Source organism: Helianthus annuus, chromosome 1 (genome assembly GCF_002127325.2).
Source record: "Helianthus annuus cultivar XRQ/B chromosome 1, HanXRQr2.0-SUNRISE, whole genome shotgun sequence".
NCBI lineage: Eukaryota > Viridiplantae > Streptophyta > Magnoliopsida > Asterales > Asteraceae > Helianthus > Helianthus annuus.
In genome coordinates this window covers 82,389,506-82,407,617 of record NC_035433.2, presented here as the reverse complement: position 1 = coordinate 82,407,617, position 18,112 = coordinate 82,389,506, and the positions used below count along the sequence as shown (strand labels likewise).

General features: G+C 35.2%; 1 protein-coding gene across 9 annotated transcripts in view; it reads right to left on the bottom strand.

The window, feature by feature from the left end:
* Window positions 1-632: 632 nt before the first annotated feature.
* Window positions 633-18,112, bottom strand: part of LOC110864761 (putative UPF0481 protein At3g02645) — a 74,790-nt gene continuing 57,310 nt past the window's right edge. For 3 of the 9 annotated variants that reach the window (XM_035984020.1, XM_035984326.1, XM_022113894.2), the window contains 3 exons: window positions 14,783-14,860; window positions 2,246-3,614; window positions 633-851 (listed from right to left, as the gene is read on the bottom strand). In XM_035984020.1, coding sequence (XP_035839913.1) covers window positions 2,267-3,595 — 1,329 coding nt within the window. In that variant the 5' untranslated portion in view covers window positions 3,596-3,614; window positions 14,783-14,860 and the 3' untranslated portion in view covers window positions 633-851; window positions 2,246-2,266. The remainder of the gene's footprint in view (window positions 852-2,245; window positions 3,615-14,782; window positions 14,861-18,112) is intronic. The other 6 variants (XM_035984250.1, XM_035984412.1, XM_035984597.1 and 3 more) reach the window with 4 other exon arrangements.

The following is an 18,112-nucleotide window of genomic DNA, read 5'->3' as shown; positions in this document are numbered from 1 at the left end:
GCTCATTTATCAACAAGCTTTTTTTTGGGCTCAAACACGGACTCATTTGTAAATGAACTTATTTTAAGGCTCAAGCTCGGGCTTGTTCCAGCTCGGATCAATTCGAGCTTACAACAAACTAATCTCGATTAGCTCATAATGGCTAGACTCGTGTACACCCCTAGGTGTAATTCAATCTTACTGCTACCACAAACAATGAAATTTCTTTTGATATTGCAAACTGATTTATCGCAAATGTTAAGAAGTATACTTTTTTTTGAACGGCAAATTTGGATCATTGACGGACCACTGGAGTTACATCGTGCCACTAGCAAAATCACCCGATCATATCCATCTCCACTAAGCTATAATGCCTATACACCAATTCAGAAGGAAACCCAATAAATCTGGGAAAACCCCCTTGTGGGAATCAAACCCAGAACCTAATGGTCGCTAAGTTTAGTGTAAAATGTTCTTGAATAATAAATGGTGATTTAGAACCTATGGTTAATTAGTTACAACACGTGAGAGTTTCCATAATGATTTCAGTTTTACATCATACATGTATTGCGGGAAAATGTTCCAAAGAAAAGATGGATGATTGACATTTTTCATTTTATAAATCGAATACGTTTAAGTTATAGAAAGAGATACAAAAGGCTAAACACATCACAATTTAAAGAACAAGAAATATTGCTCCCTATTGTTTCAAAAGTCTTCAAAGAAATTATAAATTTCAAAAGGCAAGGACATCATAACTTAAATCAAGCACGACATTACATAAATAGGTAACACATTATAAGTACCCATCCAAATGTACAACCTAGCTAGGATGAAAATTACTTGTGCACACGATACAATCGATCCTTCACCTGAATATTCACAACATAAAAGAACTCATTAGCATAACTCTAAGCAAGTACACAACCATATAATAATTAACATGTTCTCAAAGATATTTAAAAACATTTTGAAATCAAATACCGAGTCCTCGATTAGTTTACAATACGAAGTACCCATAGCCTTACGGTGATCTTTCATGCATCGAATGGTTACATAGGAGAGGCATAGAAAGTGCATAAATTTGGGTAACCAATACCCTCACTATATGCTTAAGATAAATAAAGGTGAAAAAATTAACCAAAAAAAAACTGAAAACTGAATCATACCCGTAATAAAAAAAAAAAACAACAATCCGGGTTGTTAATTCGGTGTTTTTTAGCCGTATCCGAATTGGGAACTCCAGTATTTTAGTGAAATCGCGATTCAACAAATTAAATATGTTTTGTTTGTAGGGTTGTTAATGACCCAGCCCAATTGACTATTGAGCCCATATACCAAGTTTTATGGTAGCCAATAATCGAATCATCCATTAGACATCTGGTCTGATGTCTACACATTTGATAATCCAATCATCCAAAACCCTAAATAGCTCACACACTCTTGTTAGTCGTCAGGGCGGATCTAAGCCACTTTTGTGGGTTCCTAGGAACCCATTCGGTTTAGAAAAAATGGGAAAAATTAGTGAGAATCTGGTATGATTTGGAAAAAAATAGTGAGAATCTACCAAAAGGAATCCAGTGAAAAAAGTTCTTAGATCCGCCACTGTTAGTCGTCAATCACTCAGTCGCTATTGATAATGAATTCTCGAGTTCTAACCCTAAATCATCAATTTCAACCTTATTTGATGTTATACTTATTTGCTATTTCAAAATTATACACACCGAAATTGAGAATAAAAAGGGTATAAATCCTTATATAGATGAAGTGAGTATGAACAATGATTTGAATATCCAATCGGAACCTAGCCGAATTGAATTCAGTTTAAAAATGGTTCGGAACATTGATTTGAATATCTGATCGGAACCTAGCCGAATTGAATCTAGTTTAAAAAAAGGTTCGGTTAGACAATTGTGAATTTGGATTGGTTCGGTTATTGGTTAGTGAGATTTTTTGTTTTTCCAAATACAAAAAAACTAATCTGAACACTTCACACAAAACGATATTCGAGCCGCTAAACACCCCAACTAATAATGGTTCTACAAAATTTCACATCCCCTTTATTTGCACTAAAAAGCCACCATTATATGAATGGGTATCTTAGCAATAGCTCAACATAAATCCAATTCCTCTTTCATTTCTAATCACTCAAACACGTTTTTTAATCAAATTAATTCCACTTGCAATTTCCATGAATTTTATGAATACTTATATGTGTTAAGTATATGTAGTAAAAAAAATAAATAGGAAAAGAAGATAAACTTACAGTGAATATCCACTTGTTGCTTCAAGTAGACTTAATGGTATAGATGGTCTGAACCACAGTTAGAACAAATAGGATTGTTCCAACCCCTAAAGCAATTAAACTCCATGGACTACTAAAGTAAGTCGTCTTCAACCAAGCCATTTTTTCTGGCCAGTAACCACGACAGTACTTGTTCAATTTTTCGAAATTTTCACCGTAAAAGAAATGTACTTGTGCAACTTCTTTACATATGTTGTTGATCATCTTAGTAGCTTCTTCATTTGAACCCATATTGTTGACAAGGACTCTCGAGTCTACCAACTTGGCAACATCCTGTTGAGTATTCACTAGCATATCCATGGCATAAGCATACGATGTAATATAATTATGAGTTTGACTTGAACGATGCTCATACGCAATGAGATTCCTTAAAACCAATTCAGTGAAATCATGAACATACAATACCGGCATTCTAAGAGTAGGCTTACCCCAACACCATGAAAAACATGGGAACCTAGGTAATTTCACTCCGATCTCCATCAACCATGTTGGATTTTGGCTAGGTTTTAAGTGGACCCCTGCGTTGTCTAGATCTAGAGCCGAAGGCATTGTTGAGGTTAAGAAAGTTGATCTAATTGGAGCTTGGGGCTTGTAACATTGATGTAAAAGGCTGAGAATGTGATCAGTGTTACTAATGGATATATTCTCCATTTTTATATTGTCCTTAAAGATGTTAAGAAGGTTTAGAAGTGGATGGATAAAATCAATAAGGGATCCAGCGTCTTGATTAAATTTCAAAACAGTGCATTGATATATTTCATTAAGAATAAAGAAAGGGATCTGGTTTTCTAGCAACACCAAATCAAAAATTATGGTTTGGTCGGGCAACATGTTTCCTCGATATGATTCAACTTGAGATTCCGAAATCTGGAGAGTGAATTCAAGTATGAAACAAGCGTCCATAACCATCCTTTCAGCAAATTTAATATTATCATGATCACGTGTCATCATTTGAGTGTAACCATAGCATGCCTTGATTTGTTCCATTGAATCGTACACCTTTTGCATGCATGAATTCAGTATTTCCTCTTGTGGGGAATGGATACGACTCATCAGCTTAATCACATAAGTTTCTTTCTGCCATTCAAAGGCTTGCACATTCTCATCTTCTCTGTGTAGGGGTCCAATAGAGACCTCCCGAGGGCTGAAAGAACTAGTGCTCAAATCTCGTAGGGTACGAGGTGCCATGTAAATTGATGGAGAGAATTGGTTAGCATTGTTGTTTTCATGTAGTTTTAAACGATCAGAAACACCTTGGACGCTCTTTTGAATCGCCCCCGCGTCTCCAAGCTCCAAATCAATGTTTTCCATAGTGAATGTTCTTTCCTCACTGCAATTATGAGTTAGACCAAGACCAAAGGGTAAGAGAGTATGTATGTATGGACAGTAAGGACATAATATAAGTAACATTGTCAAAGATTATTGAGAGCCTGTAATTTAACTTTGCATATGCTACCTATTGTATGGGTAAAAAGCAACCTAACTTAGGGGAGGCGGGGTGGTCCGTGATGGACCATCTGTCACGCGTGAAAAACAGTTGCACACCGCCGCCACCATAATCCACCACGCGTGGAATTAAGCACGCATTGAACACATCACGCGTTGAAGATTCAAAAATTCGAACGTTGTGGGTTGATTTTGACCGTTTTTTAACGGTAAACTTTATTTAAAAAAACCTTTAAACCTTTTATATATACTTCTCAGTTTTTAAACATTTCACCCACACTAAAACACAAACACATTTCACACAATCTACATCTTTCTCAAATGGAGTTTTCTACGGATTCGACGTTTCCGATAGATAGCGATAGCGATACCGAGTCGTCTTCCGACAATGAGACGCTTAAATATTTTGTGTCGGTGTATAACGAACTTGATACTAGTTCGTCCCGCCCAAAGAAGAAGATGGTAGATCGTGATCGTGATCGTATACATGCCAACGAAGTGTTAACGAACGATTATTTTGTGGAGAATCCGCTCTATAATGCCGAAACGTTTAGAGATCAGTTTCGTTTACCAAAAGAATTAATTTTAAAGATTGTTGGAGAAATCGAAGCAAGCGAGGAATGGTTTCAAGAAGGTTACGATGCGAGGGGCAAACCAAGTTTCACGGTGATACAAAAATGCACGTCCGCCATTCGCCAAATACCGACAGGTAACCCTCCCGATCAATTTGATGAATACCTAGCTATGGCGTCCAGAACTTCCCGTGAATGTCTGCAATTTTTTTGCAACGTGGTCATTAAGTTGTATGGTAAAGAGTTTTTACGTAAACCGACGAGACACGACATCTCACGTATTTACGCCGCACATGAGGCTAGATGGCATTTTCCATGGATGCTCGGTAGCATCGATTGTACACATATCGAGTGAAAAAATTGTCCAAGAGAGTTGCGAGGGGCATGTTAGGGGTGACATCAAAAGACCAACCATCATACTAGAAGCAGTAGCATCGAATGATTTATGGATTTGACATTCATATTTCAGTGTTCCAGGTTCAAACAACGACATCAATGTGTTGCACACGTCCCCGTTGTTTCAAACCGTAACGGATGGTACCGCACCCTTCTGTCCATTCTATGTTAACGGATGATATTACAGACTAGGCATTTTTTCTTGGGGATGGTATCTCACTTTCGAAAAATAGTAGGTTCTTTAGGTTTGGAGTTTCATGAGTCGGACGAGGAGTAGAGTTTTTTTAGTATTTTTTTAAATTGTAGCCTAAAATATTTCTAGTATGTTAAATTGAACTAGTATGTTTTAATTTTAATGAAATTTATAATTTTAGTGTTTTATCGTTAATTTCTAATTAAAAAAAATTAAAAAAATTTGTGAGTGATGGAATTCTATCACTAGTGATGACCACCGCCACAAAAAAATGCTTTTGAGTGATAGAATAGTGGTTGCTGACATGGCGGAACATGATTGGATGTTTGTGAGTGATGAAATTCTATCACTTGTAACCACCCCCACTCCCCTTATAAGGGGGGTAGGGGCGCCCATAACTCATCATTCACTCATCACTCACAACTTCCAATCAAGTTCCGCACGGTACCCCCGATCGCGAAAGTGATCCCACTTCCCAAGCTAGCGACCCGACAACGCTGTCTAGTGGAGAAATCCCTGCCAACTCGAGGGGAAATGAAGAGCCTGGGGTTACCAGGTTTCGAACTCGTGACCTCTATGAATCCTCAAGCCGGTTTAAAGTGGGGTCGGTGGCCACTGGACTGACACCCAATGGTTGGCTTTTACTTGAGAATAACTTATCTCACAATATGTTATCCTAGCTATCCCCTTTTATGATTAATAAGTGGGTCGTATTTAGGTTGTACTCATTTAAATTTAAATTTGAAATTTAAATATTTTTTTAAATATATTAGTTATAAGTTAGACAAGCCATGTTGTTAACGCCATGTCTAATCCATTTATAACTTTATTGCGGTTTGGTTATGACCTGTATGGACGGTTTTCAACTTTGTTACAACTCATTGACAAGCCTAACCTGCTTTGACTTGCCAACATGCATAGATAATAGGGTTTCATGGTTCGTGTCCAGATTACATTGTTTAAGTATTTTTTTTGGTTAAAGTTGATACCTCTGGCACAAATAAATGTAGGGATAGTATGCTCACGTTATTAATTTCAAACCAAAAACACATACATATCAATCCACGACCAAACCCACAATTGTCTCCCCTATATTTTTCCACCGTAGTCACAAGATGTTCATATAAATATTGTGTTATACGTATTTTGCAATGACCAATGATTATTTCTTCGCATAGTGTTTTATCATTACAGATTTGGTAAATATTGTGTTATAAGTATTTTGCAATAATTAATGATATTTTATAGGATTTGGTAAAGCACACCATTCCTTAAAACAAATTATCCAAACTTTAAAAGACATATGCTCACCCAAACAACTATTAAAACACAAAATTCCTAATTATAAAACACATTATTACTTAAAACATATCATCTAAACTTTAAACGATATACAATCCAATTGATAAATTACAACATCATATAAAAACTTTATTCCAGGTAAAACAGATCAACTAGTTGAAATGTGTGTGTATATGTGCTAATATAGTACTCATATTAAAGATAAAAATCCACTCATTATTATGGTATTATTATGGTGTAGTATTTCTAAAAACAAATTACGTATAAAGTTATTGATGTTTAAAAAGAAGGGAGGAATTTCCATGTGGATTTTCTTGAATGTAGGACACGCTGAATTTAACCTTAATCCAATAAATTAGTGAATAATTACAACAAATATTACAATAATGCCACCCAATAAATCTCAACCATTAATATAACTCATCCAATGACTCACAAGACCTCTTAGACTTTGTAGACAAAATACACTTTGTAAAAAACCCCATATGTGTATATATATATATATATATATATATATATATATATATATATATATACACGGCCAGGATTTAGAGAAAACGGTGAAAAGTATGAGAACGGTGAGAACGCTTATGGATCGTCAGATCAAAACAATCTATGGACTAAGTGATTGGCGCGGTGGCGTTTTTGTAAATAATATCAATTTTATTACTTGAACGTGCTTTATGAAGGGTACAAAGGGTGAACATCGTTTCTTACATAAAACGCCAATTAATAGAAAACGCCAACTAAATACAAAACGCCATAAAATGTTTTTCCTGCGTAGTATTTCTTTGTTTTAGTTAGTGTATTTTATAATCTTGGCCTACAAAAACGCCATAAAATATAAAATGCCATAAAATATAAAACGTCAAACTTGAAAGATGAGACGTGTTACAGACTTAACAGATAAAGCTGAGCAAAACCGGATACTTTATTATTTGCATTTATTATTATAATAATATCCCACCTAAACTACGCGCCAAAAACATCCTATAAAGAGAAACGTCCTCAGCACCTTCCATTAATCACACCAAAAAAACAAACACCATGATTCCTAAATACCACTCACTGTAAAACGCCAAAAAAGTTAAAAAAATCAAAGATGGCAAACATCGTTTCTTGGATATTCAGTATTGTTCTGTGTGAACTTTCACTAAATGATTTGTTAGGTGAGGGGAGTATGATTTTGCTGCATGAGATGAACAAATCTTCAAGAAAAAGAGACTGCTGACAATAATATGTCATTTTGTCTTCTTTGTTCTTGAAGAAGGCTTGGATGAGGAGAACAGACCGATCCCAGTGTAAATGCTATTTTGGACTCCATGATGATAAGAGTAAATTACAAAAATCGTCCTTTATGTATGTCATTGATTGTAAACTGTGTCCTTTGTCTTCAGTAATTATAGAAAACGTACTTGATGTTTGTAAACCCTTGCAGGTTATGTCCTTTAGCCCTAACTGAGTTAATTTTTGTGGTTAAATTTGACCAAATGAACCCCACATGAGGGTATTTTTGTGGTTAAATCTGACCAAATAGACTTCACATGAGAGTAAAATGACCAAAATACCCTCATGTGGGGTCCATTTGGTCAGATTTAACCACAAAAAATTAACTGAGTTATGGCTAAAGGACATAACTTGCAAGGGTTTGCAAACATCGAGTACGTTTTCTGTAATTATTGAAGAAAAATGACACAGTTTGCAATAAGTGACATACATAGAGGATGATTTTTGTAATTTACTCTGATGATAATGAGGATGACAGACAAATAGCATCCACCCACACGGCGTCGATCTATGTCTCCAACATCCACAAAGCTACTTCAGTACACTAACAACAAAAAACCACACCAAAACCAAAATGTCATTTATTTGTGACAGTTCTTGTACTTTCAAAAGAAGAAAGAGACTGATGACAGTGAAGATTTGGAAGACAAATTGGATTCAGATTTTTAATTTATTTTTTTCGCTTCTATTTTTTTCTGTGGTTTGTTATCTAATTTTGAGCTAAGAATAATACATTATTTCTCTAAAAAAATGCTTGTAAAACGCCATGATGCGACAAACGCCAAACTCCCCGACTATAATAAAATTACTTTAGACAAGTATTATTAAAAACTCAAAAAAATGTATAAAACAATGTGCAAGAGAATAGAACAAAGTGCCATCTTTATCTAAACGCCATTAAAAATACAAAATGCCAGAATCTAAAAAGATGGGACGTATTAAAGCCATAAACAGATAAAGCTGAACAAACAGTAAACTGAAACGACAGAAACTTTGTTACTAACATTTATTATATTAAAAGTCACTCCATGGGTACTTGAATTTATTTATCTTTTCAAAACGCCATATATAATTACCTGTCATGTTATAGGATTACATCCTACATGGCGGCAAAAAAAAGTCATTATAAAAGTAGAACAGGTAAACATAACTTAACACTCCGCACATTATCTAACACACGACAAATACAAAAATGCCATACAACTTAAAAAAATGACTAAGGTTATTGCTTGGAGGTTTGAGAGGTCGGAGAGACGTTTCGTCCTAAAGTTATCTGATAGGAGAAAGGTGAAGGTCAAGACAATTAAGGCCATACTTATTATGGATGAAGTCGTTCATAGGGTTATTCTGGCCATTGGGATTCCAAGGGCCGACGATTGTGAAAGGACTCGAAAGGTAATAAGAAGATTAAAGAGAAAATTTCCAAGAGATTGATGATGATGATGATGATATTGACGATACTGGTCTACCAACAGTTAGCAGTTGAGGGTTGGATGAACAAGCAAGAACGGTTAAATTGACTTATCAACACGGGGTGGAATATTCATTGCTGATGGACGAAATACTGAATACAGAGAAACTACATCTTCTTGAACAACTCTGTGATTTTGCACCTTCGAACGATGCAAGATCCAGGGTTGTCATGATATTTAAGTATAGGCTGTCGCAAAGACGAGATGAGATGATGGCGTTATACGCAAATACAAAATATGATGATGATGAATCTGAAGAAAGTGATGAACAAAGCGATGGGTACATCTCTGATGTAATCCCATACAAATAAAACTATTAGTTTGTTTTGATTTCGCCTTATTGTAATCTTTTGAAATATTAATGAATTATAATGAATTATTAAGAACGCCATGAACGCCAAAAAAATTTACCTTTATAACATATATGGGATTAATTCAACCGGTAAAATCTACAAAACGCCAAAAAATGTAAAGTTTGAATTGTTAAAGGTATATAATGAATTTGGTAACACCATGGACGGCAAGATGTTAGAATTATTAATTAATTTTATTGAATTTGAGAATGCCATAAATGACAAACTATTATCTATGTGACACAAAAACGATTAATAGAACGAGGCAGATCTAAAAAAAAACCCAGTAAAACGCCAGATATTTATTGAATCTAATTAAACGCCAAAAAAATCTTAGACGCAAAAAATGAAGCAGTTCTATGACAAAGGGAAGATAAAAAGACAAAAAAGCCCCTCCGCCCTGATTATATCGTGCGCCACGTCTTTGATCAGAATCCGTTCTCACCGTTCTTACACCTTACGGTGTTTTCTCCTGATCCCGTTTCTCTATATATATTATATAATGAAAAGACAAATACGAGACACATTTTCATAATTATATACATAGTTACTGTTGATGTAAAACATGTGTTGATAACCTTTTGAACATGTAGTTTTTAGTCACGTGGGCTAGCTTTCGTATAACTAAACCTAATACCGTTATAAATAAACTCTTTCACTTTGTAATATATATTGGTTTTTCGTTGCGCATAAATTTTATTACTTACAACATGCTGGTTTTTCTAGGCAATCTTTAAATGACCATTAGGCTAACCTTGTGGGCCAACCTTCCTCCAGGCCCAGAAAAAGAAAGAGGAGTGGGCCTTCAGATTTTAATGAAGATTTTGTGGACATCCTAGCTGGGCACAATGTTTCTGTAAGGGGCTCACCTAAAGATACAGGGAATCTAAATTTGAATACTCCATCGGAGGTCTCAATTGAAAAGCCGCTTGACCAAAGAGGGGAAGATGCGGGATGCGAGGTTAGTTCTGAGGATTCTCCTTTAGTTGAAGACACGCAAGACAGATCGAAGGTTATGGAAATCAATGATACCGTGGAATTTGGGCGTTTGGTGGGTGTGAATCTGGAAGGACATGAGGGCAGGGTGGAGCAAGCTATCAGGGAGGAAAAAGGTATTAATGAGGTTCGCCAATGAATTTTCTTTCAATTAACATTAGGGGTTTTGGTGTGGAGAGAAAAGCGGGTTGGATTAAAGATATTCGAATGAAAGAAAAGGTGTCGTTTGTGGCTTTCCAGGAAACTAATAAGGCGAATATCCCGGATGTCGACATTGATCGCTATTGGGGGCGTTCAGGTTGGGCGAAGGAAATCGTGGACCTCGCCGGTAGATCTGGCGGCCTTCTTTGTGTTTGGGACCCAGGTATTTTTAGTTTATTGTCGGTGGTTAAAGATCCGAATTTCTTATTGTTGTCTGGGAGGGTTAAAGGGTGTTCGGAGGAGCTGAGTATTCTAAATATTTATGCGCCTCAAAAATCGATTGACAAACGGGCGTTATGGCAACGGATTTTGGTGGAGAAAGCGGGCAGGAACGGGTTGTGGGCCTTGTTAGGGGATTTTAACGCCGTCCGTGGTGCGGAGGAACGTAAAAATTCCAGGTTTAAAGCTCGTAGTGCGAGGGATTTTAACCAGTTTATCCATGATGCTGATCTTTGTGATTTTGACCTAAAAGGAAGCAGGTTTACTTTCATGGTGGAAGGAGAGTATGGGAGGAAATTCAGTAAGATCGACAGGATTTTAGTGTGTAAAAATTTTCAGAATTTGTGGCCTGAGGCGTTTGTTAGGGCCCTCCCGAGGGCCTATTCTGATCATAACCCTCTTCTTTTGGTGATAAGGATTTGAATTTCGGAGCGAAACCTTTTCGTTTTTTCAGTTCTTGGCTTGAGAGGCCGGACTTTGCCTCTGTCGTGGAGTCGGCTCTTTCAAATTTTTCTGCAGAGGGTCCCCCGGATCTGATTTTATCTCTCAAACTTAGGCTTCTTCGGGTAAAAATTAAGGAATGGAGGGATGGCATTCGACGAAGGGAAGGAGAAGAGGAGGAAGAGGCTAAAATGGAGTTAGAAAAGCTTGACGAAGAGATGAAGTTAAGGGATCTAACTGAGGAAGAAGAATGGGTCCGTTTGGAATATAAAAAAAATTACTCGAGGCTGATTGTTTTAAGGCCAAGGACATGAAACAGAGGTCTAGAGCTAGGTGGGCCTCTGATGGGGATGATAATTCTAAATTTTTTCATGGGCTTGTCAATAAAAGGAAGGCCTCCAATGCTATTCCAGGCTTGTTCGATAATGATGTTTGGGTCTCTAAGCCTAGGTTGGGTTAAAAAATTGGTCTATAACTTTTTCAGGCAAAAGTTTAAAGAAGATCAGCCAGTTCGGCCGGAGTTAGTTTGTTCTTTCGATAAGATTTTGTCTGAAGCGGATGCCTCTTTTCTGAATTCGGATTTCTCGAAGGAGGAGATTAAGAAGGCTTGTTTCGACTGCGGTAGTGAGCGGGCTCCGTGGCCAGATGGATTTAACATGAAATTTTTTAAACGGTTCTGGGATATTTTTAAAGAGGATTTTGGAAACATCTTCAAGCATTTTTTCGAGACAGGTTCTTTTTCCCGTGGTGTTTCATCCTCGTTTATTGCTCTTATTCCCAAAACTAATGATCCGGATGGCTTAGGCGACTACCGTCCTATAAATCTTGTGGGCATTATTAATAAATTGGTCTCGAAAGTGTTGGCGAATAGACTCAAAACGGTTATCGGATCAGTGATTTCAGAAAACCAGACGGCTTTTCTTAAGGATAGGTTCATAATGGATGGCCCCCTCATCCTCAATGAGGTTTTGGCTTGGGCAAGGAAGAATGGTATCGAGTTGTTCCTTTTCAAAATCGACTTTGCTAAAGCGTATGATAACGTCAATTGGCATTTTCTCTTGTCTATAATGCAACAACTTGGATTCCCCGCAAAATGGTGTCTTTGGATTCATGGTATCCTTTCTTCGGCTCGGTCCTTGGTTTTCGTTAATGGTTCGCCGACTTTCGAGTTCCCGTGTGGTAAAGGCAGGCGTCAAGGAGATCCGATTTCGCCCTTTCTCTTCTTATTAGTTATGGAAGCATTCTCTAGCATGGTCAAGAAAGCTTGTGGGGTGGGGGCGTTCAGGGGGGTGTCGCTCCCGTTGGAGGGGCCGGTTTTATCTCATCTCCTTTACGCCGATGATTATGTGTTGATTGGAGAGTGGGCCAGAAATAACATCAAAAAGGTGGCGTTGATGTTAAGGTGTTTTTACATTTGTTCCGGTTTGAAGATTAACATGAAAAAATCTATCCTTTTTGGAGTGGGGGTGGATCATTCCGACATCGAAGATATGTCGGCTCTTCTTAATTGTTCGGTTGGGTCTATGCCTTTTTTCCATTTGGGGATCTTGGTGGGAGCAAAGATGAGTAGAGTTGTCAATTGGAATTTCATTTTCGACATCTTTGAATCGCGTCTTGCGTTATGGAAGGCTTCTTTGTTGTCTATAGGCGGTCGTGTCACCCTTATAAAATTCTTGAGAGCCTGCCAAATTACTATTTCTCTCTTTTCAAGGCTCTGGTTTCGGTCATCAATAAATTGCAGGGTATTATAAAGAGATTTCTTTGGGGTGGGGGAAGTTTGGTGAGCAAGATTCACTGGGTTGCGTGGGATCGGACCTCGGCTCCGATTGATAAGGGTGGTATTGGGCTCTCGATGCTCAAGGACATCAATATTGCTTTGCTGAGTAAATGGATATGGCGTTACCGGAATGAGGATACTGCTCTTTGGAGAAAGGTTGTGGATTCGATCCATTATTCGAATAGAAGCTGGTCTTCGATTCCGTTAAAAAACAATATTGGAGGAGTGTGGAAAGGTATAGTCTCTAATGTCTTTAAAACCAAAGTGGAAGGTGTCTCGTTGGTTCAAAATTTCAAAGGTCTGGCTGGTAATGGTCGTTTGATTAGGTTCTGGCTCGAACCTTAGGCCTCTAACATGCCTCTTAGGGATCGGTTTCCGTTGTTATTTCGGCTGGAAACTGAAAAAAACTGTCGTGTTTTTTCCCATTACAACGGTGATCTGCAAGCTTTTACGGATAAATGGGGGTGGTCTCGAAATCCGGTTTCAGCTGAAGAATGGTCTGAATGGAACGAATTCATCGCCTTAATGGACTCTATAAAGCTGGCAGATAGAGAGGACAGATGGGAATGGGTCGGCGGCTCGGATAATAACTTCTCAGTGGGAGCGGTCAAATGTTTTCTCCGTAGCGGCATCGATTATAGTGACAACTATGTTTTTTAAGTGGTCGAAGTAGGTTCCTAAGAAAGTTAATATCCTGGCCTGGCGAGCTCAAATGGGTCGGATAGCAACCTTAGATGCTCTCTCCAAACGGAATTATTATAATGGAGACAATAGATGTGTTTTGTGTGGCGATGGCAACGAGACTGCTGAACATCTTTTCGTTTCGTGTGCGGTGGCTACGGAGGTATGGTTTCGTATTAGTCATTGGCTCAAAATCTGTCCGATCTTTGCCTTTTCTCTTTCCGATTTGCTCGAAGTTCATGAATTTTCCGGCTTGGGGTCTAAAGCGAAGGTTATTCTTAAAGGTATTATCTTGGTTGGATGGTGGTGTATTTGGAAAGCGAGGAACGACACTAGATTTTCTAACAAGCGTTTTTTCGGCCGCGAGCATTGTTGAAGATATTAAGTCCCTAGGTTTCTTATGGTATAGCAATAGGTCCAAATGTAAAGACGTCTCTTGGGCGAATTGGGCTTCTTTCTCTTTGATGTAATCGGTTGTTGTCTTTGTTTTTGGCTGCCCTTGTGTTCGAGGGTGTGCCGTTGTGAATAATAGTTAACTTTCAAAAAAAAAAAAAAAAAACAACATGCTGGTTAATTTGGGGTTATAAAGGTTATTGTTGAAGTTCTATTTATAATCCACAATGATACAAGAAAAAATTAATGAATTGGCATTGATGTCTATCAAGAACGATACATCGGAGAGTGAATTATGAAAAGTTGATCAACAACATTGCTTTGAATAACGCTAGGAGAGCGTTACGTTCATTTAACTATATAAAATAAGTCATTTTTTCTACAATAATCTTGTTTTTGTTTATTATTATATTAGTCATCATTGTAATAATGAATTTTGTTTATATGTAGAAGTTTCTGTTTTAAGGGTTAACTTTTACTAGTTGTGCAGGGCTTCCGAATCTTAAATATGACCCTCATAACCACTAACCATCAAAAAATAGGTTACAGATTTTTTTTACCATATAGAAATTTATAAAATAAGTAACATAGTAAGAATCAAACAACAGCACACTATATCACATAATGACAAGCTGAAAATCAGAAAATATGGTGCAGTAACCTTTTGTTTTTTATAAAAAAATAACTCAAATAACAAATGCATGGAATTAGAACTAGCAATCGGATTTTCCCTTAAAACTGAAAAGGTTAAGTTAGGTTTACCACGTACCAGACCTTAAAATCGAGTAGCAAAGAAGGGGAGTTCTTCACGATATGATCAGCTGAGTGTTAAGACTTGAGAGGCTACCTTGAAAAACAAAAGTCAATGGACTATATAGCCTATTTATGCTAACTCATTTCGATTACAAAATTTAAGTATCCTAATATATTAGTAGCATATAATTCCAAATAAGTTATGTATACCGAAATACAATATAATAGTTTATTTTTATTATTTAACTAGGTTATAGAACCATAGGTTATAGAACCATATATTGCCCATGATTGTATGATAGAAAAGTTTTGATTATAAAATTTGTAAAAACTTAATAGAACTGATTAAAATTCGTTAAATTTCGTCATTAAATTTTTTTTATTTTAGTTACGAAATTTAGCGAGTTTTAATAAAAAAATAAATATTTTTTGTGTGTTGTTAATTTTTTATAGGTACTTTTGGTTGTGTTCACACTGGTTTTCGCGGTTCTCGTAATAAATGATGGTTCCTAACGGATCCTTATCCTATATATATATACACACACACACACACACACACACACTCATATAATCGAAATTATGTATTACATTACATATAATAATGTATATAAACGATATATTTGTCATTATGTATCTTTAAAATATAACTTTTATTTAAAGTAAATAAAAATATTTTTATTGTTATGTCATAAATTAATAAGATTTGTTATTTTTATTAATAAGTGTTATGCAAATTTAATTTTAATTAATAGTTAGTTATTATAAAATTATGATGCAAGTTAACGGTTTATATAGGCAAGTAAAAATTTTCATAATTAATGATTAATTTACTATTTTACAAATGGGTAAAAACTAAATCTAATACTAATAAAAGAATAGTTCTAATGCCACGTACCATTTTCTCTTCTAACATCCCTTCCAATTAATGCTACATGGCATTTTCATCTTTAATTCATTTATAATATATAATAATTAATATCTAATTCTAATTTATGATAATTCATTAATAATATATAATAATTAATACTATTTTTAATTTATGATTAAAAAATATATATAAGTGATTTATAATATTTAAAATTATGATTTTAGTACTTTTTAAAATAAAATAATTTATAGTATAAAAGGAAAAAAAAACAAAAACTGTTATCCATATATGAGATTATCTATAAAATTAATATATGAGTTTTTCTAACATATAAATAAAAGCTAAAAAAGAGTAACTAAGGCTATGGGGTATGGGGCTTGGGTTGGGGCGTGCGTTGGCTGAAAACGCCAAAACCACCACCCCGGGGGCTTGGGTTGGGTCGTGGGTTTGGGCGTGGCCCTTGGGGCTTGGGTTTGAAGTCGGGCATGGGGCGGGCTAGCAAGGTGACATGGCGGGCTCTCAATGGCCAAACCAAACTCATGCCCCCAACCCAAGCCCCAACCCAAGCCCCACCATACCCCATGGGCGTGGGTTTGGGTTTGTTTTCCACGTGTCAACTCATGCCCCCAAACCCACGCCACCATACCCCATGGTCTAACCAGAGGACTATCTCGCAACAAGACTAAAAATTTATTGAACTTTGTTTTAAAATAATAGACGGAGAGAACTTAACGTTTTGTAATTTTATAGATGAGATAATATTAACATTTGTAGATACATTGATTTATGATTTGTATTCAATTTAATAGAGCTAAGAGTCATCTTATACCCATTTGTGACATAGTCAATTAATCTTTAATAATGAAAAGATTTTATTCATCATATATAAACCTTTAACTTATATCATAACTTTACAAATACTATTTATTAATTAAATTCGCATAACAATTATTAATAAGAATAACAAATCTAATTTATATCATACCAATAAAATTGGCCTTTTTACCAATAAAGAGAAAAAGAATAACTTAAATAATAAATTTTATAAACAAAATTGAGGTCTTAGAGATTTATTTTAATTAAAGTTATATTTAAAAGATACACTATGATAAAAATTATTATTATTACTTATACATTGTTATATGTAACGTAATACATAATTTCATTCATATTAACAATATACAAAAATTTTTTATTATATGTTTTTCAGTATTCAACCTTTGTAATACACGGCTATTATGTATTTTCAATATTACTAATTAAGATGGGCCAGTTTTTGTGATAAATTCAAGTTAATTGTGTGAACCGTTATATGGTAATAGAAATTCGTATATATAAAGTTTCATTACTAATTAACATAAGTCGTTAGTAATATAAAGTTTTTTAAAGATTATATAACTATATTATTTATATTGTACAAACTCATGTAATACGCGGGTCTATAAACTAGTTAATAATATAAAAATGAGATTAAGTTACACTTTCCTATTTTATAATATAATTTCTTTATTTAGGGTAACTGAGGGATTTAGAGGGGGAAAATTGATAAGGTGAAATGATAATGAAATGTGACCAATTTTGTATTTATTATTAAATAGTAGATCATTGATTAACTCCTCTCGAATATAATATACTTAATTTAATCAATGTTATTTGTGCCACTTTCAAATTTTGTTGAAACAACTACCAACAAACCTTTAATAGAATAACCAAATTGTAAGTCGATTATTAGCTGGCTAGTTGCATCAAATATGAATATCATAGTAACTAAAAAGTCTACACACGCAACAAGAGTCAAAGTTAGTTGTTATTCCAGGATAACAAGAAAAGTAACGCGAGACTCGACAAAACATAGAAGCCTGTTTCGAATAATTTGAACAAGAGCAGGAACAAGAAAGAGTTAAACGTGAACGAGAGCGTACCGAACATGCTCGATGGCAGAAAAACATGAAAGCAAAGTTTAATAAATTTGGAAAAAAATAATTTTTTTGTGTATATTAAAGATCGTGTTAGTTTTGTTACAGAAACATGCGTTTTGTTTTTTAATTCTAAGATTATAAACATGTTTTTTTGGAATATTTTAGGATTTTCTACAATTTGTTTAAAAGAATTTGGTTTTCAAGTTTTTATTTTAAAATAAATATTAATTTGATTTATAAAATAATGGGAATTTTGTCAGAAAGTTTAAAGGAACTTATTTTATTTTTTAAAATCGTGGGAAATTTGTCACAGAGTAAATTTAAAAACAGTGGTAATTTTGTCACAAACTTCAAAAAATGATTGTAAGAAGCGTGGGAACTTTGTCACAACATTTATTTCAAAAAATTGTAGGAATTTTGTCGCCAAATTAAAATATTTAATTTATATTAAAATATATGTTTTGTGACAAATTTGTCGTTAAACAGAAAGAAAAAGTTTATAACAAACTTTGTGGGAATGTTGATGCAAATGTTGCGACGAGTTTAGTTTGTTGGAACA